The sequence below is a fragment of the Hypanus sabinus genome, chromosome 21 (assembly GCF_030144855.1).
Source record: "Hypanus sabinus isolate sHypSab1 chromosome 21, sHypSab1.hap1, whole genome shotgun sequence".
Taxonomy (NCBI): Eukaryota; Metazoa; Chordata; class Chondrichthyes; order Myliobatiformes; family Dasyatidae; genus Hypanus; species Hypanus sabinus.
The window spans coordinates 29,585,302-29,609,068 of NC_082726.1; the positions used below are offsets into that span (position 1 = coordinate 29,585,302).

The following is a 23,767-nucleotide window of genomic DNA, read 5'->3' on the forward strand; positions in this document are numbered from 1 at the left end:
TTTTCAATATACAGGGCATGGTGGGTGTCTGGAATAGACTGCCAGGGGCACAAGTGGAAGTAGATGAAATAGCAGCATTTTGAGAGGGTTTACATGAGTATGCAGCGATATGGATCATGGGCAGGTAGGAGGGAATTAGTTTGAACTAGGATGGTGTTTGACACAGACACTGTAGGCCACAGGGCCTGCTCATGGGCTGTACTGTTTAATCCCAAAGATGTGGGTTTAGGTTAATTGGCCACTGCAAATTGCCCCAAGAATGTAGACTCTGATAGTGTGGGGAGAATAGGATTAGGATGGCCTGTTTCTGTTCTGTATGAACCATTTTCATACCACGGCCCTTTGCCCTAAAATTCCCACTCAGTACCTTCAAAACTTTGATCCAAGTCACTCAATATACCAAACATGGGAGTGAACACTAGAAGCCTTCAGGGGTTTAAACAATGGCCCACTTCCATTTCACATACCCACTCTCCTACAAGAAAGATGCACAGACACCAACCACAGGTTAGATTTGCCCCATTACTGTAGTTCAGAGGGACACTCTGGGCTGATATCGAACCCACCATTACAGAATAAAGAGTAACCTCAAAGACCTAAGCATTAAACCTCAGACTTTGTAACATGCTGCACAAAAACTATTAACTTTAAAACAAACACAGAACAAGGTGACTTCCTTTAAAGCATTCTTTATTTTAATCTGCCATACCAACATACAAAAAATAAATGCAATTTAATAAAATGTACTTAAGTCTATGTATTGCACAGACAAAATATTTAATCTTTTATGTTCTGCAAGCATTTGCCTAAATGGCAAAACTTCAAATGTTTCAGGACTCAGATAGCCCAGTGCATTTTTGCAATCCAGAATTGCCAGAGAGCACAACATAAAAGTATTACATTCAATTCTTAAATACATCCACATCAATGTTCACAGAAATCCCATGGTTAGAGTTGTCTAGGAATTTTAGACTTGTGTGTACAAAAATCTTGTTTAACATCCCTTTACATTTCATCGATCCTGACCTACAGTTCAAAGAGCAAGAACATGAGAATGCCATTTTATTTTAAAACTGAATCGCAGTAATTACAGGCTTTATAAGCAACAGCATTACAAACTATGACCTTGCTATTTTTCCTATTAATAACTTCTGTTTGGGTCCAAGACCCATAACCCAAGACGTGCTCAGGTACCTTAGAATGAACTTGATCCACAACAACTCTCTTGAACAAGGTCCACCACACAGATGTTTGTACAGCATTGATACTAATGGACCGATTGCAGGCAGAACTGGTCTAATTGGAGGTACTCTCTGCCTAGGCTAAACACATTTATCCAGCTGCAAAATAATACCAAATCTAATCTCTTTGTCACCCCTCCCCTCCCCACTCTCAAAGTTAAACCCAGTTACAATACCATAAGCTTTTTCTGATGTGCCAAACAGCGTGTACAAGGACATTAATAGGCTGCCGGCTTACCAGAGTACTACATAGCTTGCCTTTCCATTCTCCAAAATGAAACAGCTGAAACCAAGTGCCGAAGAATCCGGCTTGTTGAAGACCATTGCGGATGAGGTGCAGCTCTGCGCCAAAACACCTCACAAGCAACCTCAGCAAAAAGCAACTGTCAAAGCTTTTAACGCACATCTGCCAAATCAGAGCCTTTTTAATAGGATTGTGTGCGAAGTTTGGAGATTGTGGCATTCAATGCCTGACCAGGGTTGCAGTTCTGTAGCATACAGACAAGTTTCAACAGATGAGCTAATTTACAACCACACTAACCTCAACCGTGAATGGGGTTAGTTTATTTTCCTTTACTGTTTAGCTCTTCAGAATGTTCACAATTTGCACAGTTCTCTACAGTGCTATCAATTACTCAATGCACCTTGTAGTATTCACCATAATAAACAACAAGGGCAGTTTCCTGCAACTAAATATTGATGAACAGAAAACCTGCCTTTTGATCATTGTCTTTAATTAACCCCATCAGTAACCTTTGCCAATGTACACAATAGCTAGTGTAGGAATGATAATAAGGGCAAGAAAGCATTTCCAGCCTTTGAGGGATTCCTGTCAATTTTCCAATGCACTACATGTATGAGATCATGATGGGTGATCATGGAATTCGAGATGCAGTCAATGAGAAAGAATCCTAGAGACAAGCTGATGAGCCAGCGTCATGATTTCTGTCCAAGATGCCACACACTGCCTCGTACTTTATGCACAAACACCAAGAAAAATACTTCCACTCTGATTCACTGTTAATCAGATCTAATACAGTACTTTGACTAAAACAGAAGGGGAAATCAAAAACAAAAAGGAATCTTCAAGACTCACCTTAGCAAAATAAATCTGGATGGTAGAAGAGTCAAACAAAAGTAAACTCAGATCTATTTATAATTTTAGTTATATTGAGCGCATTTTACTCTATCTAATGTTCCAAGGGATCCCACCTGGACTTCACCCACATTAACCAACAGCAGATTTTCCTTTACTTTAACATTCAGCTGCACCTCTAGATGGCAGCACTCATCACCTTTCTGAATGCTGCAGCCAATGTTCAAATCAAGGCAACTGATGGATACCCGAGCCCAGAAACCAAAATGAATTAATTACCCAATTTAATCTAATCATGCATTTAACCTTCAATTCATACTCACACTCCAAGAGATTCAACCTCATTGTACAAGATCTTAAGACACGTCTTTAAGAAAATTCTCCAATCCTGAAATTTCAAGATAAAAACTTACTACACAAATAAATAATTCTCCAAGCACGTCTTCAATTTACTGCTCAGAACAGATAACACTCCCCTCTGCATGTTGTCCTCTTAATATAGATAGAAGCACATGAACTGTGCAAATATGAGTGCTAAGCAATTCTTTGGTGGGCTGTTTTATGAAGATATTAACCCACTCCTTTTAAAAAGCTTATTAAAATGGGTCATAAATGATTGCACATAAGTACTTTCATCTTTCATACACTAATATGCATGGTAAAATCCCAGGGACTATGCGATGCAGAATCCTTTTTACCTCCCCTTCCCCCCCCCCCCCCCCACCACCTTACAGTTTAAACAAAGCTTTCAGTCAACTATTTTCTCTTAAAAAGGATAAAAGAACAATGTGACTGGAAGCCATGACACAGGAACGTCAAGTCTGCATTGTGGATTAAGACAGAATTTTGGTGGTGTATATGAAAACCATAAGGGAAACTAGTGTTTCAACCAAGCTGAACTGACAGCATATTAGAACAAAAAGTTCACATCATTGCATATATTAAACAAATTAAGCAACCCAAATGGAAAAGCAAACATTACATATACAGTAAAATGTCACATCAAAACAAACACAAAATGCAAACCACTAGAATGATAATAAATATGTTAGTGTTTCTGTGCAGAGTGGGCCACCTGGTTCTCAGAATAAGGGACTGAACAATACTTTGGACGCTGCCCTGATCACTGGTAACATAAAATAGGCTGAACTTGATTCAGCTTTTTAAACTGATATTTTAATCAAACAGCATTGTTTAAAGTGAATGATCTGGATAAAGGACTAATAATCAAGAGACAGTATCAAATCAGGTGTTGCCTATATGGAGATCACTGTGCAGACTTTTAGAGCCGAGTTTAAAAAACTACCCAATTTCAACTCAAACTCTCAGAACTTCATGTGAACATCGAATTAAAAACTCCCAGTGATGAGAATCAGTGCATCAGATTATCACTGCCTTCATAACAAGCATCCACTATCTAGATGCTCAGGATACCTCAAACAGGTCCATTTTGGTTGCAGTGGAATTGTAAAAGCCAAACTGAACTCTCAACCATTTCAAATATTGCACCTAGCTCTTTAGCTCCACTATGGACGGAGTGAAGCCTGGTTGCGGAAGAAGGGTTGGGTATGGGACTTGCAACCCCATCCCATTAAAAACCTCAAGCTACTGAAACAGCAACAAAAACTGCTAAGACCTCACCCCCAAGAGAGGAAGGATCTTCAACTACAAGACAAAGGACTCTGACAAGCTGCTGTCAGCAGCCTATGCCCCAGGAGTGATGGATTAAATAAGGTATTTAAGTACTAAACACATTATAAAGAGGCTTCCTTTTGAATCCATTAAATACCCATTTGTTACGGAATAGAATAAACTGAGGTAAATATCTTATTCTGGCCCACTGCATTTGTTATAGCCTTGAGAATTAGTGTAAGGTTTTATTACAAACATTCAACTATTCACCTGAACACAAGTGCAATCAGAACAGTGATTTCCACCTTTACTTTGGTCAGGTATTTTTTTATGTTGCTGCCCAAAACCTTTCAACATGGTGATGACACTTCTGAAAGACAGTGGCACCCAGACAGAAAAGCATCATATGATCCATCAGCGGTACCTGCTGCTAAAATCCTATGCACTTCAGTTTCTTTCCCCATTTTGTGATCTGCACAAAGACACTAACCAGGTGTGACAAGCCTAGTCACTTCCTGGCCATCCCCCATGAATGGTATGGATCCTCTTTCAAAACCACATTGTATTAGGGACACAGAGTCCGTAACTTATTGAACCAGGCCCTGTGAATAAGCTCTAGAACCCAGCTTCTAAGTCTCCAAAAACAAAACAACTACCTTATGCACATTTTGGATGCTAGGTTTTGCACCAGAACTGTGGCGAGCCCTCCTACACAAATTAAACATTCCCCGGTGCTGGTTCATCCAACTTACATGTTTAAGTGTCAAATGTTAAATGTTCCACAGACAAAGGAAAATACAGATTTAAGCTACTTGCCATTCAGGTTCAATTCAGCATTCCTATTACTGCCCAATCTTAGCAAATGCTCAGAGCTTGGAGTTAATCTCTTGCCAGACAGACACTCTATTCGTGGAATTCTTGCCGACAGGTTCAACTGATGACCAACAGAACTTCAGCCTTCATAATCCTTCCTTTCCAAGTCACCCAGTAAGTTCAGTCTTCATGTACAGAATGAAAAAATGCAGTCCATTAATGTGCAAATAATTTGTGCAAAAACACCGGGTCTATTAAAAGCTGTCAGGTGCATAACCGGGGTTAACTTCTCAAGATGGTGCACAGGCCTGTCTTGTGAATAAAATCTAGCATGTTAATTGTATTTACGCAAAACTTTGGTCTACTTCCACTGTCTTTTAGTTTGGGGAAGGGGTGGGAGGGGGGACAAAAAGAAAATCAGTAGTTAGCCATAGCAACATCAGTAAATGCTGAACCATTGCCTTTTGACTAGGCAACTGGCAAAATCAATAGATAATCTTGGAAAAATTTAGTGAGCTTTATATCCAGACACTCAAACAGGCAAGTCTCAGATGATACAAAATGAAGGGGAACAGACTAAAGTTGGTGTAAAAAGATGAACAATTACAATCCACACATTAGGTTTTTCAAATCGTATATGCAAATGTGGTTTCCCAGTTCAAAATATATATATTCATACAGTCAGGTATAGAGTGCTTTCAAAAATTCAATTGTCCAAAGCAAGTTTTGCCTTTGATATGGTGTGGTTGGACCATGACTACTGGACAGTGCAAGAACTTTCTGTCTGACAACAAGCACAGGCTGATGAGGTAACAGGCTTTGGAGGAATTAGGTCAAGATCTTCATCATCTGGTATTTCATCTAGGTGGTAGCCGTCTTTCAGCAGCTGACGGTTCAGGTCCTGATTTACTTGCTGCTGAAATAAAAAGTAGCTTTTTTTATTTTCCTAGCACAGGAAAAAGAAACAGATCAACCATTTAGTCCTCCACTCATGCAGGGAATACCTAATAAAATAAACAAGCTAGCTTTCAGCATAACCCTGTAATGTGAAAACTACTCCAAATATCTTAATTCCATATTTAATTGCATCAGTAAAGTTTTAAGATTATAAAGCAAAACAGTCAGCTCACCAATAGTTGATGGGCCAAATGGCCTCCTTTGAGCCATAAATATGGAAACATACAAGGCGTGAAACAGATGACAAATACACTCAGTGGCCACTTTGATAGGTACAGGAGTGGAGCCTGATGTGGTCTTCTGCTGCTGTAGCCCATCCACTTCAATGTTTAATGTGTTATGCATTCAAAGATCACTGATGTAATATACTGTCACCCTCCTACAAGATTGACCCAATCTGGTCATTCTCTTCTGACCTCTCATTAACAAGGTATTTTCACCTACAAAATTGTTGCTCACTGATTTTTTTTTTTGTTTTTTGCACCATTCTCTAAACTCTAGAGTGCTATGCTTGAAAATCCCAGGAGATCATCAGTTTCAGATACTCAAGCCATCCCATCTGCCACTAACAACCATTCCATAGCCAAAGTCACTTAGATCACATTTCTTCCTCATTCTGAGCAACTGAACCTCTTGACCATGTTTGCATGCTTTTATGCACTGAGCTACCATCAATGATTGGCTGATTAGATACTTGCATTAACCAGGTGTACAGAAGTACCTAATAAAGTGGCCAATGAGTGTATACAAGCCAGGATGTTGGAACTTTCTGATGACCTTTCCCATTCCCAAGGCTTTTTTTTTTAAACCACAGAACCCTCATGTGGAAACATTCCCAGGGTCACAAATCTTCATGCAACAACTTGCTCCAAAACCCTTTCTACCTTCCTTTTACATTCTTGCCACAGGATCTCATTCCCGCTCCAAGCAACAAAATCCCACTCCTGCAGCCAAAAGAGCGGAACATGTCAGGGCAATGGGCTCAGAGAACCAAGTGTGGCTGGCTCACTAAATGAATGCTTAGGTGTGTGCGCTTTGAAAGTGAAATAAACTACAACATGTGAAATAACTGACAACCTAGAACAGGCATGAGAAATCCCAACTATACTGAGCACTGAACACCTGGACACTGCAGGAGTGTTGGGTCCTATAACAAGTACCACACAAACACAAAAGGCAGGGAGGGTGCATAGGAAGATAAGGATGATAACCTTTAAACTTATCTTTATACAAGTCTTTATTCTTTCCATTTGTTGATTTTTTTGTTGCAAGTTATGCCAGACCAATATACCACAGTAAATCCCTAATATGTGCCAGCGTATATGGCAAATAAAGTTGGTCCTTTGATAAAGAACCATGGATAGATGAAAAAAGCTCACAATTTCTGTTTTCTACTAAAAAAATTGACAAAATTTCAATGAAAATAACGAAAGTACAATTGACAAAAAACCACTTATGAAAGTACGGTAGGAGAATCAACCATAGTTGATAAGTGAAGGAAGAAAATTGCAGAGTTACAGAAGGAAGAGCTGAAGAAAGTGACAGAATTGCTATAAAACACTGCACCAAGACAATCAACCAAATGGTTTCGTGCAGCAATGACAGAATTTTATGCTGTAATTCTGAGGTCCTCATTCACCTTACCTCTGCTGATGAGTAGCCCGATGATGAATAATACTTGGATTCAAACTCGCCATCACTGGAAAACCCAAAGAAAACTGTTTGTGATACATCAGATTAATTAAATGTGCTTTTGGATGAAATCAAGTAGAAATATTTCTCAAACTCACTTATCACAAAATTTAAGTGGTTCTAATGGAAAAAAAACAATTTCTAACATAGACCATCACCCATGTCACCACCCTACATATCATTATTAGCAGCTGATTAATGATAATCATTATTAGTTTAGCTGATCTCCATTCAGGCACCTGTTCCATTACAAATTACCTGGCCACAGCTGACAGTAATGGAAAACCAGCTCAATATCTTGACCCTGTTCAAAATCAATACAGATATAAACACGCTGAGGTGGAAGGACTAGCTGCTCTTTCATTGAAAAGGCTTTCAAAGTCTACAAAGGCAAGCCAACACCCGCAACGGCATTAGCGCCAGGCTCCAGAGCAAAGACTCCAGAGTTCGAATCCAAGTCAGGCCACCCCCAAGTACGCTTTCCATCCATGCCGGGTTGAGCATCGAGCTAGCCACTCGGCCTTGTAAAAAATACAAGGGTCGAGTCAGGAATGTTCATATCGTGACCCGGTTAATCTGAAAGGAGACCAATCCTGACACCCTGCGCCAGACAAGAATGGCTGACATTCTGGTGCGACACACTTTAAAAAAACCTGTGGAACAGTAGTGCACAAAACAATGAGATAGCAGGGGGGTGTAAAATCATATCATTACAGTAAAAAAGCACTGCTTCAGGCTCAAGTTTATTTCCACAAGCCAGCCTTTTAAAATTCTGCCATGACTTTGAACCACCTCATCTTCAGATTTTTAAAATAACTATTTCATCACTTCCAAATTTACCTCATCATCTCTATTCACAGTCTTGGTGATACTGTCAAATTAAGAAAACCTGTGAAAACTTGTGTGCACAGCTGAAAGGTAAATGCTCGATTAGGAGTTAACCCTTACCTGTCAGACTCCAAGGAAACTAAAGATTCTTCTGGATGCTGCTTCAAAGCAGAATATCCTTTATTGAATTTTACTAACCTGCAAATGACAAACAATTTTCAGAACAAATAGAAACATTCAACAAAATCTGTTGGCCTGCTTGTGTCTTTTCCTTTCATTGCTCAGTTATTACAGTTGCTTGCCAACTCCCAGGCTGGAAAAGCAACAATTTTTGCAACTTCATTCAGGTGAAGCACTGTCTACAATTGTGATTAGTTCCCACTGGAAAGATTTGTATTTATATCACACCATAGAAAGCCCTAAAACACTTCTATAATGTAGAAAACCTGACAGCCAATTTTGCACACAGCAAGCTCACACTGGTGACAACCACATCAGCCACAGAGTAGAAGGACATCTCTTTAGGACAGAGATGAGGATGAATTTCTTTAGAAGGTGGCTAAAAAAAGGTGACCTGAAACATTAAAGCCTAGAAAAAGGTAGTGGATATAGCCCACTCCATCACAGGTAAAGCCCTCCCACCTTTGAACACATTTACAAGGAGTGCTGTCACAGGAAAACATCATCCATTATCAAGGACAGCCCCCACCCCCAAATGGAACATGTTCTCTTTTTGAAGCAGTCATTAGGAAGGAGGCCTCAAGTCCCACACCACCAGCACAGGAAATGTTATTACCCCTCAACCATCAGGGTCTTCAACCAGAGGAGATAACTTCATCCCAAATATTGAACTGATTCCACAATAGTCTCACCTTTAAGAACTCTACACATCTTGTCGTGCTATTTATTGCTTTTTTTTGTGTTTGCACAATTTGTTCTTTTGTACATTGGTTGTCTTTGTTATGTGCAGTTTGTTCTACTATGAATGTCTCCAAGAAAATAAAAGTTCAGGGTAGTATTGATGATATATGCTGTATATCCTTTGATAATAAATTTACTTTGAACTTTTAACTTTGCTAAATCTGTGGAGCTCATTGCCACAGATGGCTGTGGAGACCAAATCATTGAGTATATTTAACGTGGAAGTTGACAGGTTCTTGATTAGCAAAGGTGCCGAAGGCTACAGGAAACAGGCAGGAGAATGGGGTTGAGAGGGATAATAAATCAGCCATGATGGAATGGCAGAGCAGACTCAATGGACAGAATGGTCTCACTGGTTTTATTCACTATGACAGAGGAGCAACAATGTTCAAAGCTCCAGTGATAACTCTTCTTGAAAACAAAGTGGTGAAATGTTTTACATTCACCCAAGAGTGAAATGGATTTCACTTTAATGTTACAATTGAAAGACCACATCTCCAACAGTGCAGTAGTTCTTAAATATTACACTAGAGATACACAGATTACACAGATACCTGTATCTGTGTTCAAGTGTCTGAAGAGGAATTTAAATTCAAAATCTTCCAGCTCAGAGACAAGTTCTAAGCTGCATCCAGCTATCAGCAGCTTCCAACTTCAGTAGGTCAGGACTGTGACAGAGTTACCAACATGAGCACACAACCAGTTCAAAGCAATTTTTTGATAAAATATTTATCTTGGACCTTTTCCTGGAAGAAGTTGACAGGAGAACATATTTGCATTTTCTCAATTAAAAAGGATCTTTAAATCTACTACAGATTTCAAATTTGCATTTAATCCTGTAAGATTTCAATTTGAAGATATTGCAGAGAACATAATTAAAATTCTACATGAACTACACTGAATTTTTAGATGAGTGCAAATTTTGACAAACCTAAATTTAAGAGATGTCAGAAATCACACTTCACAATGTATTAAAGCAAATCAGAAGGTTTTAAAACCAATTGATCAGAGTTTATTTTCTATTTCAAGGTTCGCCAACAAAAATCAATTAAAATAATGAGATAACATGCTTCATTTGAGACTGACTATGATTTACACAGAATATTTTTCTCCAATCTGAATGCCAATCAAAAGCTTGAAAGAAAATAAAATTTTGGAGCAATGGGTTACCAAGGGATGCATCTTGAATGAAGAAGCTAAATGGAGAAATGATTTGGAGCTTCCCTCCATATCGTTAGTTGAAAAGTTCGTTTTGAAACAGGTTATGCAAGAGACGTCTTCCACTGGTTAAAACTGTCCATTCCTGTAAAGTAAAGCAAAAACACACTCTCCCCCACTGGAGCAGCTCAGCAGTTCAGGCAGCATCGATGGAAATGAAGCAACAATTGATGTTTCAGGTTGAGACCTTTCCTCAGGACAGGAAACGAAGGGTGAAGATGCCAGAATAAAAAAAGATGGGGAGAGGGGAAAGGTGACAAGCTAGAAGATGATGGGTGAAGCCAGGTAGGTGGGAAAGGCAAAGGACTGGAGGAGGAGGAATCTCATGGGAGGAGAGTGGACCATGAAAGAACGGGAAGGGAGAGCAGTAGGGGGAAGTGATAAGAGGCCAGAGTATGGAATAGAGAGAGGGTGGGGGAAAGAAAAAAGGAAATAAATTACCAAAAGGAGAAACTGATGTTCACGCCATCAAGTTCGAAGCTACTTAGACGGAATGTGAGGTATTGCTCCTCCACCTGAAGACTGACCTCATCGGGGAAAATAAAAATAAAAGGCAATGGACCAACATGTCAGAACAGGGACAGAAGGAAATTGTTGGCCAGAAGGAAACTCCGTTTTTGGCGGATGGAGCGGAGGTACATGCAAAGCAGTGCCCCAATTTACAGTCGGGTCTCAACTATAGAGAGGAGGCTGCCTCGAGAGTGCCGGATAAACAGATGACCCCAGGTTCACAGCTGAAGTGTTGCCTCACCTGAAGGACTGCTTAGAGCCCTGAATAGAGATAAGGGAGGAGATGAAAGGACAGGTGTAGCATTTCTGCCAGTTACTGGGGATAAGTTTATAGGGGGAGAGAAATGGACAAGGGAATCACAGAGGGAGCAATCTATGCAGAAAGCAAAGAATCAAGGTGAGGTAAAATACATTTGGTGGTAGGATCCTGTTGAAGATGGCTAAATACAAAAAACCGTTCCTTAATATACTCAATACAAATCAGCTTTCAATGGAGGGACCTAGCAACCCGTACCTGTCTGGATCATTTGCACAAATACAAAAAGTTATTCTGCAAACGCTGCAAATCCAGAGTAACACTCAAAATCCCAGAGGAACTCAGCAGGTCAGGCAGCATCAAGTGATGAGGTAATGTTTCGGGCCAGGACTCATCTCCAGCACAGGTAAGGAAGGGGGAAGAAGCCAGAATGAGGTCAGGGGTGGAGTAGCACATCAGAAAGAGATAGATGAAACCAGGTGAGGGTGTTGGGGTGAAGTGAGAGGCTGGAAGATGATAGACAGAAAAAGGTAAACAGCTGAGGTAGTAATCTGAGAGGAGGAGAGAATGGCCCATGGTGAAAGGAAGCAGGGGTGGCACTGGTGGGAGGTGATAAGCAGGTGAGAAGAGGCAAGAGGCAGCCAGAATTGAAGCATGGAAAAAGAGAAGAGGGGAAGGGGAAGAAATTACCAGAAGTTTTAAGTTAAAATTCTATTGGTGCTTGGTCATATGCACAATTTCACACGGTGGACTGTATTGATTTATCATTTCTGGAGCCCACTAAGAAACAAGGAAACCCCCAATTCCTGCCCCTTATTCTGACCGTGCTTCCAACATTGAAATCCAGAGGTGCAGCACCAATTCCCTGCAGTTATCCAGTAGGAATCTGGGTGCCAAATCAGTGCCATCATTAACAATTCCATTCCTTCCAATATAGGATGACTATGAGGGAAATAGACATGGTAGAAAATTTAATTGTTAATCAAAATCATTTGTCAACTTGAATGTCATTATCAAAATCTTTTTATGGACAGCTTCAGTAGCTTTTAGTAGTTAATGGAAACACATTGAATTGTATAAATTTGTCAATGTGAAGCGCTCATTGTAATCCTTGGACAAAGAAACCAAAGCAGTAATGAAATGAAATTCAGATCATCTGTAAGACCATGAACAGGACTCAGTGCACTATGGATTTAAGATTATAAAAGGCAGAGTCAGGTAACAAGATTGAGAACTACTAAAATGTTGACCCATTTCACAGAGTTTTGTACAATTGGCTCCCAAGATCCATACTGAGATTCACAGACCACACAAGCTCCTCCTGCCTTTACTCTTTCCCTCAGAGGCTTGTGAATAATAAACATCCAAACTTATCCATTAGATACAAAGTTTAATTTGCAGTGCAAGATGGAGTGAAGGCTAACCACAACTTCCAGATGCATTCCAGCCACAGCAAGATCAGCAAGTTCCTATACAAGTGTTAAAACTGACTAACCCCACAGCAAGTACTACTCTTATACATTAACCTTCAGAGATGTTGCAATCAAAATTGCAAAGACAATGAGTGCCATTTAGAACATTGACTCCATATCTACATATACATTAAAATCCTTGCCTATTACAAGGCTATTCATACTTCACTGATAATTTACCCTGCTGTGTGACAAAGCAGCTCACCATTCTGTTCAACATGATCAAAGCCATGGGAGAAATATAATGCTAAATATATTTTCAGAGCAACACACTGTAGACAATTAGCATGCAATCATAACTGAGTAGTATTTTCACATGCCAGTCCCCACCCTAAGTTGGTGGATGGAGAATTTACAAAAACTGCACAAATTGGATTAATTAAAGTGTTTCGAGCAGCACAGCTATAGTCAGCACCATCCATAACAGTTTCACAGACACGTTGAATGGACTGGCCCTCACTCATGCTACATTTGTGATTATGCTACCGAAACACCTTGAGCTCATCTCAATGTTACCACATTCCCCAGGTGTAATTTTCAATTTCTACATCATTTAAATAAATCAAATTGAAGGAGTCTTTATTACAAGCAAAAACTCAGACTGCATTATTACTATAACTGGGAGGTCAATCTGAATCTCGGCTTCACACAGAACGAAGGAGCACTGAAAACCCCAAACCCATTGAGACAATGGCCAAACTGGCTGTGGAACAAAAGACAGAGCATAAACACAAGATACTCTGCAGTTGCTGGAAATTCAGAGTAACACACAAAATGCTGGAGGAATTCAGCAAGTAAGGCAGCATCTATGGAAAGGAATAGTAATAAAGACCATATGTCAACTGTTTCTTTCTTTCCACAGATGCTACCTGATCTGCTGAGTTGCTACATGTTGCATGTGTTACTTAGAGCACCTCTTGATTCCAAATAGAATAGCTGACAAGCTGCTGCTCCAGTTCCAGAACCAGGTTTAATCCTGAACCTGATATTATCCAAATGGAGTCTGCACATTCCCCATGAATGGTTTTCATCAGATTGCAAAGACAAGTGGACACTGGAAGTTGCCCCTGGTGTGATGGTAGAATCTAGGGAGAAGATGATAAAGATTGTGGTACAAGCTTGCTGGTCCAAAGGGCCATTCTCCATCTTGCGTGACCATAAAGCACTGTTTGTAGATCACACATTTGTTTTGTGGCCTAGGAGTAGGGAATTCTAAATCAAATTTGGTTGTCAAGTTATTTTAGCTTTGCTGAGCAATTTGGTTTACTTCAACCACTTGTACAATCTTTTCCTAAAATCTTTTCTTTTGGGTAGCAAGTGAGAAAACAGGTCTACTTTACAAAAAAAACACTACTATTCACCAAAAGGCCATAACCACAGTTTAACATGTACAGAATTTAAAATGGTGAACAAAATGAACAAGTAATTCTGATAACACACACAAAATGCTGGTGGGAACACAGGCCAGGCAGCATCTATAAGGAGAATCACTGTCGACGTTTCGGGTGGAGACCCTTCGTCAGGACTAGATTAGAAAGTAATTCTGATAGCAATCTTTTGCTCAATAATGTAAACTTGATTGCCAGGAACTTTAATTTGTTTTTTTAAGGTCACAAGATAGAAGAGCAGTATGAGGCTATTCAGCCCATTGAATCTGCTCCACCATTTGATCATGGCAGATTTATTAACCCTCTCAACCCTATTCTCCTGCGCTTGTTGTAACCTTTAATGCCATTACTAATCAAGAACCTATCAACCTCTGCTTTACATATATGCAATGACTTGACCGCCAGTTGTTTGTGGCAATGAATACACAGATTCACCATCCTCTAGCTAAAGAAATTCCTCCTGTTCTAAAGTAACATCATTCTATTCTGATCCTAGATGCCCACATTATAGAAAACATCCTCTCTACATCCGTTATCTAGGCCTTTCAATTTTCGACAGATTTCCATGAAACCCTCCATCATTCTTCTGAACTCCAGTGAGTACAGGCCCAGAGCCAAATGCTCCTCATACATTAACCCTTTCATTCCTGGGATTATTTTGTAAACCTCCTCTGGACCCTCTCCAATACAGCACATCCTTTTTAAGGGGCCAAAACTTTGCACAGCTGCTCTTGCACTTTACAACACGATAAAACATGTACTTAACCATATGCACATGTTCCAGTTTCTGTTTACATTTTGCACAACATTTAAAAGCTCAATTAAAACCGGTGTTGTTTCCTTCCCATTTTCTTGAGAAAATTCTTTAGATTGGCTGCCAAGTCCACAATGACATCACAGTTAATGGATGGCGGGGATCTGCTGGACAGGTGCCCAGGGAAGGGCAATTCCATGCCAAAGATAACCTAAGATGCTTGAGCAGCCTTCATCAAGGTTCTCAATTACTGCTGAGCCATTTAGTTATGACTACGGAGCTATTAATACAAAATAGATGCCAATTAATTCAATGAAGAAAATTCTTTGGTAAGAAACTGGTTAAGATGTGGAATTTGCTACCACAAATGGTAATAAAAGGGAATAGTATTGGGGTGTTTATGGTGGAGAAAGGGAAGATACTTAATGTAAAAACTGAAATGATGAAAACATTAAAATCCCTATTGTAGGTACAAGCAAAAGTCAGCATTACTCCAAATAAAGATTGCTTCCTCAGATAGGAAAGGTCATCTTTTCAGTTGTCAATGCAGCCAGATAAAAGTGTGAGAAGATGATCAAGCGTGGAAGGGGAATGAGAACATGAAGAAATGAGGATGAGTGAGAACAACAAAGCCACAAGTATATCTCTGCAGCAATTTCATAACACAAAATATCAAGGCATCATGGAGTGTGTGGTCTGTTCAATCAACGAGTTAATGCCATAATACAATGGAGAGAGAACTGCAAGACTGCTTATGTTCAGGTGAAGTATGAAGATGGGAGTGGGTTAGTGTGGAGCGATAGTCATTGGGCTATTGCAGGCCGTTTCTCTGAAATACCTCCTTTAACACCTCCAGAACCAACCTGACTGACCTGTAACTGCTGGTGGCTCCAGCAACTGAAGGACAGTGTGAGACAGTCACTCAACCAATGCTTATTGCAAGATTTTTTTCTTTCATTATAAAGAGTTAGTTTTCACTCCAAATTAAATTGCCAAGAACATCATTCCTCAGCATCATCGGAACTCAAAGTCACACTGGAGCAGAGCGGGATGACTAACCTTTTTGTCCCCGACTTCGGCTGATGCAACACCGGACCTCCAACCATTGCCTTCTTCTTAAGGGCCCTCTTGGCCAATTCCCGGTGTTTCTCTGCAAAAGAAAGAAAATTTAACCTGCAGAAAGAAAACTGCTTCATTCAAAAAAGCCTAAGTCATAGATGAATATAATCCAAGGAAAGACAAAATTCAAGTAGTATGGTTGAATACAATAAGTTAGTTTCTCTGCGAACACCCCAGACACAGGAGACTGCAAATGATGCAGACCACTGGAGGAACTCTGTGGATTGAACAGTAGCTGTGGAGGAGGAGATTTGTTGATGTCTCATGAAATATTGACAATTCTTTCCTCCCACAGATGCCACTCGATCCAGTGAATTATTCGACTAGACTGTTTTATATAAATTTAATCCTTTTTGAAGAAAAGGACAACAAAGGTAGACCACAATGAACTACTAGCACACAGACTCTGCGGACGCTGGAAATCCAGAGCAACAAAGTTCTGGAGGAAATCAGTTAATAAACGACATCTATGGAGTGGATTAAATAGTTGATGTTTCTGGCCAAGACCCTTCATCAGAACTAGAAAGGAAGCGGGATGAAGCCAGAATTATTTTTTTTTTTTAAATAAAGTGTGGCAAGTGAAAGAGTACAAGCTGGAAGGTGATAGATAAGACCAGTTGAGAGGGAAGGTGGCTGGGTGGGGAAAGAAATGAAATGAAAAGCGTGGATGGGGTGGGGGAATGATAAGTAGAAAAGATAAAGGGATGAGAAAGGACTGTTGAGGAGGACCGTGGACCATAGAAGAAAGGGAAGAGGGGAGAGGAACCAGGGTGGGAAAATAAAGTGAGGAAGGAAAGGAGGAAGAATTGACCAGAAGTAAAATGATTGAAAGAATATTTTTCAATTTTGCTTAGCCATACATTTTTCTGCTGTTGGGATTTCCAAGATAAAACTTTGGGCATTGACATTCTGACAATCAGTGTGGATTTTCCTTTAATTCCTATCATCAGTCAACAGTGCAGCATTGGACTGCACAGTCATGTATTGACAGACAGGGGAAATACACCTTCTTATTTAATGGACATCAAGGACTTGGAGCAAAGTAGAAGCATCAAACACTATAAAAATCTGCCATGAACTTCCACACAATAGAGTGAAGCACAATTACGTAACAAATGCTGGCCTTCCCAGTTACGGTCACTTCCTATATTAAACTAAGAAAGAGGCAACACGGTAGCATAGCCATTAGTTAACATTAGTGCCAGTGACCGGGTTCAATTCGCATCACTGCCTGTAAGGAGTTTGTACGTTCTCTCTGTGACTGTCACTTTCCTCCAGATGCTCCAGTTTCCTCTCACATTCCAAAGATGCACGAGTTAGTTGGTCAATAGGTATAATTTAGCGACACAAGCTCGTTGGGCTGGAGGGACCTGTTACCGTGCTGAATCTCTTATTTAAATTTAAACAAAATCCACTTAATCTTACATCAACTCAACCTTCAACATACAAATTTAATTAATCTGCACCTTCTTTTCTATTCCTTACCATAACTGTACCAAAAGAACCAAAAGACCTGGAGCAGTTTTAAAGCTTGTGCAGTCTGTCATGTTGTGTAACCATTCAAATAATGATCCTGACCTCCAGTAATGAAGAACATCATTCCTTTTGAAGTTTCAAGATAGATTTCCAATTGCTGTAATACATTTCCCTTTGTTAGATTCTCATTTATTGAACGGTTTAACTGTTTTAATATCCTTTCAGATTAATTACACTAAAGTGAATGTTGGTGGTTTTGTTTTAAATTTATGTATTTGAACACTTGCGAAGCCAGTGATTTATCCCTCCATAACATTCTGTGAGAAACTAAGAATTTGGCCCTGAACAGCATTATGATTTTCTGATATTGCAGCATTTTCACAAGTTTTCCTCCTTAGAATGAGTTGGGAAATATTGTTCTTTTAGAGTCAGTTTTACCGAATGAAAATGGCCCCTCTGCCCAACTCTTCCATGCTGACCATAATGGACCTTACAACCTGGAATCTGTCTTTTTGTGACTGCAAAAGAGATACAACATTCCTAACTCATGTGGGGTGGCACATGGCTTCGCAGTTAGTCCAATATTAGTACAGAGCCAGCAAACCGGGTTCAATTCTGCTGCTAAAGAGATGTACATTCTCCCAGAGAGCAAGTGGGTTTCCTGTGTGCTGTGGTTTCCTCTCACATTTCAAAGGTATACGCATTGGCATGGGTGTAACTGGGCAGCGCGAGCTTGTCGAGCAAAGGCCTGTCACTCTAAATAATAGGAGTATGCTGCACCTCTAAATAAAAGGAGTACATTTTCCAACAATTCCCCTTAATGTCAGATCCAAGACAATCAAATGTTATTAGTGAACATTGTAATGTATACTCACTCAGAAAACAATTCCAGCTCATGAACACAATATTCAATCACAAGCGCGAATGGTGATCTAACCAGCCCAAGACCCACCAGACATCAGAAACTCCCATCATCTGAATAAAATTCAGTCAGATCAATGGAAATCAGCTCAAACCGAGATGGGTTTGAACAAACAGAAGAGCAGTCTCAAGATGAATGACTTCTCATGCCCAATTCTCCCCTACAAAAAGTCAATTGTTCTAATGATGACATCCTCTTGTTTGCTTATACTTCTCCCCAGCACCTGGTGAGACCTATTTAAAACAGATTCTTTTATCCATGCTAATTCTTTAAGGACTCTCTTAACTTCATTGACTCAAGATGCTACAAACCATGAATTGTGTGAAGCCACTGTCTTGGGACAGATGCCTCTAACAGTAACAAGATTAGAAGAATAAAATCAAATCTTCCTCGTGACTGCATGGGCTCCTTCTGGGTGCCCTGGTTTCCTCCCGCATTCCAGAGGCGTGCAGCTTATTTGGTTAGTTGGTCCCATGGGTGTAACTGGGTGGTATGGGCTCATGTGCCAGAGGGGCCTGTTACCATGCTATATCTCTAAATAAAAAGGGAACATTAATGAAAACAGGTTCCTCAATCTATTAATTAAGGATAAGCTCAAGTTTATGTGCACAGAATTTTTTAGCAGCCATGGATCCATTAGACCCACAAACCAACCTGACTGGCATACAACACCACCCTCTGAAAACCCAGTTCTGCCCCACCTGCAAGCCCTCGGTGGCCTCATCAGTCACTTCAAAACTCAAGGGAAACAAGTCATCTCATTCCCAAAGACAAAAAGAGTCTCTGATGCTTATCTTACTATTTTTATTTCTATATAATGGTCTATGTTTATCTAATGAAGACTAAGTTATTGGATTTCTCATTTTCATGGAGGTGGTGGCCATATGACCTGTCAAGTCTGTGCCAGTTCTTCCTACAATTCATCTTCTCTGACATTCCCAGCAAATACCCGACCTTACCACCACCACCCACACCAAGGCGAACTTACAGTCACTAATTAATATAACAATCAGCCTGCCTTTGGAAGATGGGAGGAATTTATCAAGGGATACCCAAAGGAAGAAGTTGCAAAATCCACACAGACAGTACTGGAGATCAGGATCAAACCCAATTTGCTGGAACTGAGGTGCAGGTTTACCTCCTGCCCAACTGTGGCATTGTGTCTCATTTTGTGATTCTCAAGTCCGAGATAAATGAGACAAAGCACGAATCCCATATTTTATGAACCCAGTGTTGACTCACCATACACAGGCAGTGCTGCAGTGGGTCAAACAGGTCACTGGCATTGTGGCCTTCAGCAAAAAACTTCAGTAACTTAATTCATGACAACTAGGGATACAAAACTACAGTTCTGTTACTTTTCACTAAAGTCAATAAAACCATAAGATCCAGGAGTGGAATTAGACTATTTGAACAGAGTCAGTCCATCAACTCTGCCTTGTCATTTCATAATGACTGATTTATTATTTCTCACAAACCCCATTCTCCTGCCTTCTCCCCGTAACCTTTGATGCGCTTATTACTCAAGACTATTAGTCACTGCTTTAAATAAACCCAATATACCCAACCTTACCAGAAGCTCTCCCAATCACCCCATGGCTAATATAAACAAAAAACAAAGTGTAACAAATGCTAGAAATACAAATCAAAAACAATAAACGTTAGAAACACCCGGCAGGTCAGGCAGCATCTTTCCAGAGAGAAATGGAGTCAAGTTTTTGTGTCACTGACCCTGCTTCGAAACACTGGCACTTTTCGGCTTTGGGTTTCCTGAGCAGGAAAAGCTTTACTTCATTGACGTCATAATGCAATGAAATGTGACATAACCCTTGCAGATAGTTTTTCTACATTTTGCTCATTCAGTTTTCCAGAACAACATCAAGCAGCCAGTGGACAAACCAAGGAAACAGATAAAATGACTAACTGTTGAACTCCAGTTGGTGACAATAGGCAACCTTCGCCCTGTCCTTATGAGAACAAAACCTGGTGAAAATTCAATGAGGCTCACGTTCCCCACTCTAATCAGCACGAGTTAGAATTAACAACTCTATTGACAAGACAGGCGAGGCTTAACAGGATAGTCAAAATGATCAGTCTTTTTTTTATTAAAAAAAGCTTTTCTGTGGCAGAAGAAGAAGTATTCACATAAGCAGCAAGCCTGGAAATCAGGAACTATTCAGGAGGAAGCATCTTGCAACTAACATGCAGTTTAGTCCAAGTCAGGTGATCATTAACTGTCAGGGTGTCACTTAAAACATATATTTGAGGCTCTGTATGAAGCAGCCCTGTTTAGTTGCAGTCACAGAACACTACAGCATAGAAATAGACCCTTCAGCCCATCTAGTCTGTGCTGAATTATTAATCTGCCTAGTGCCCTGAACCTGCACCAGACGATAGCAGTACATACCCCTCCCATACGTGTACCTATCCGAATTCTTTAACATTAAAATCGAACCCGCATCCACCAGCTGCACTGACAGTTCATTCCACACTCACTACTCTGAAGCTCCCCTCATGTTCCCCTTACACCCTCAACCCATGACCTCTAGCTGTAGTGTCACCCAACCTTAGAAGAAAAAGCCTGCTTGCATTTACCCTATTTAGAGATAGTGTGGAACAGGCCCCTCTGACCCACCAAGCCACCGATTTTAACCCTAGCCCAATAACAGAACAATTAACAATGACTGATTAGCCCACGAACCAGTACATCTCTGGACTGTGGGACAAAACCCACACAGTAAAGAACATACAAACCTGCTTACAGAGAACACCAGAATTGAACTCTGAAACTCAGTACCCCACCCCAGTTGTAATGGCATTGCGCTAACTACTACACGACTATGACACAACTACCTATACCCCTCGATTTTGAAAGCCTTTTCACTCTTGTTGGGTCCTCTATATATTAAGGAAACTTCCCTGAACATATTTGAATAATTATCTCATCCAGCACTTTTATAGCATGGGAGTCCCAATGAGTAGTCAATATTACATTATTAACAAATAGCTATATGGCTGCTTATAAAATACAAGAGAAGCATTGTTCAAGTAATGTTTAATTTCCCCATTACAAGCTATCAAGCTGTAAATACATAATCCTAATGAACAGTCATGGCCTGAAACATCATCTGCCAATTCTCCTCCATAAAGGCTGCCTGACCTGCTGAGTTCCTCAAGCATTCTGTACACGTTGCTCTGGATTTCCAGCATCTTTATACTCTTGTGTAGATATCTTGTCACCTTACTCTCACCTGCCAGTTCAGTAACCTAACCCTTTACTCCAGCCCCATCAGCTTAGACTGAAGAACAAACAACGACCCAAACTGTATTTAAATTATGTTTATCAAAGCACCAACCTTACAGGTTTCTTAGTTTGCAAGGTAGCATAACTGAGCTGGGAGCAGCACGAGGAGAGGCACAGCAGTCTGGGAGGTGCAGCCGAAGCTCAGGAAGTTGCTATCGTTTGACAGAAGCTGGAACGAGATGCAGGCAGCCGCCTAGGGAGAGACAAATGGGAGAGCGAGAGAGAAAAAGATATCAAGGAAAAGAAAGAAGAGCCAATGTAAGGGAGAGAGGGAGAGAAAGAAAGAAAGATACACTGAGTGCTGAGGTAGTGCAATTGATGAGAACAGTTCCTGCTGAGCAGTGTGTGTAACAGGAACTTGAAGTGAGAAAAAACAGATAATACAACAAATTGATCAGAGCTTTGTGGGTAGCTGTAAAGATTAACATCTTGAACTTGGACACGTCAATAGGTAGATCATTAAAATGGCTCCTTCCAGATGCCATCAGGAGGAATGTTTAAGATACCATTTGTTTTTTTTTTATTTATTTTATTTAGAGACACATTGCAAGAGGCCTATCAAGTCCAATGAGCCTGCACCGTCCAATTACACCTATGTGGCCAATTCAAATGCTAACTCATATGGCCTTGCAACGAGAGGGAAACTGCAGCACCAGAGGAAACTCACGTGGTCACAGGGAAACCCCTTATGAACAATGGCAGAATTGAACCCAGAACGCTGGCGCTGTAACAGCATAATGCTAACCACTACGCCACTGTGCCACCCTGTTTCTAACATGGGTTCCCACTTCAGCTCAATTCAATAAGTTGACAGGCCAAGACCAGAAACTCGACCAAGTGGACCATTGGCAATAAAGGCAGCAAGCCTACAGTGCCACAGAAGACACAGCAAAGATGGATGACAGGTAACAGAAGTGACAGGCTGCTTTATAGCTTGTTATTTGAGCTGTCATTCACTGAATTGCCAATTATGTAAGGTAAATAATACTAGGTTATTCTTTTTGAACAGACCAAGAGCAGCGGTCGACTTTCCCCAGTATCATCAAAGATGCACAAACAGCTATAAAAGGTCCACACACACAGAATGCTAGAGAAACTCAGGTAGCATCTATGGAAGGGTCTAGGCCCAAAACATCAACTGTTTACTCTTTTCCATAGATGCTGCCTGACCTGCTGAGTTCCTCCAGTATTTTGTGTGTTATTTTGGATTTCCAGCATCTGCAGACTTTGTGTTTGTAATTATAAAAGATCAGCAATTATATACATTACCCAATATATGCTGTAATCCCTGCAGTGCTCACCAGGCAAGGCCCCAAGAGTTTGAGTGCAGGCCCAACAATGCCACAGACAAGGCAGGCAGAACAAACCCTTCTGGATGATCACAAAACAGGTCTGGGAGCAGGATCTCAAGAAAATTCTTGTGACTACCAAATATCCACTATGAGGAACCAAAGATTCCAGATGTGGACTACACTGCAGCCCAATACTTCTCCCTTATTTTATATAAAGGAACACAAATAAATCATTTACTGAGCAATAACAAATACTTTATGCTTGCTCCATTGCTGGGTTATGAAGAATTGACTTTCTCTGTGCAAAAAAACCATTGTGAAACACTCCCATCCTAATCTGGTAATTTCATATGCCAATTCAACACCTCACAATCCACTCTGAAGGACGAGAGTTAACCACACGACATTCATGTGGCACAGATCCCATCTTGAGCTATTATTTTAGCCTACAGGATAGACAACCAATGACCGATACTTAGAGTGAGAGGTGGTTCTCATAGAGACCAAAATAATAGGCAATGTGATAAATTGTATTGACTGGCTGCGTCACAACCTGGTATGGAAACACCAATGCATTCAAATGGAAAATCCTACAAAAAAAAAGTGGATTCGGCCCCGTCCATCAAGGGTAAAGCCCTCCCAACCATCGAACACATCAACATGAAACACTGTCATAGGAAAACAGCATCCATCAGAGACCAGCATCAAACAGGGCATGCTCTTTACTCGCTGCTGCCATCAGATAGGTACAAGAACCTCAGGACTTGTACCCACCAGGTTCTAGAACAGTTACTACCCCTCAACCATCAGGTTCTTGAACAAAAGGGGATGACTATACCCACTTGCCCATCCATTGAGATGTTCCCACAACCAATG

At 40.4% G+C, this 23,767-nt stretch overlaps 1 protein-coding gene across 2 annotated transcripts in view; it reads right to left on the reverse strand.

Moving 5' to 3' along the window:
* Positions 1-673: 673 nt before the first annotated feature.
* Positions 674-23,767, reverse strand: part of fam219b (family with sequence similarity 219 member B) — a 42,953-nt gene continuing 19,859 nt past the window's right edge. Inside the window, exons 3-6 of one of the 2 annotated variants that reach the window (XM_059946193.1) lie at positions 15,838-15,928; positions 8,380-8,457; positions 7,384-7,438; positions 674-5,695 (exon numbers count right to left, since the gene is read on the reverse strand). In XM_059946193.1, coding sequence (XP_059802176.1) covers positions 5,540-5,695; positions 7,384-7,438; positions 8,380-8,457; positions 15,838-15,928 — 380 coding nt within the window. In that variant the 3' untranslated portion in view covers positions 674-5,539. Of the gene's footprint in view, positions 5,699-7,383; positions 7,439-8,379; positions 8,458-15,837; positions 15,929-23,767 lie in introns of both variants that reach the window. The other variant, XM_059946192.1, reaches the window with a different exon arrangement.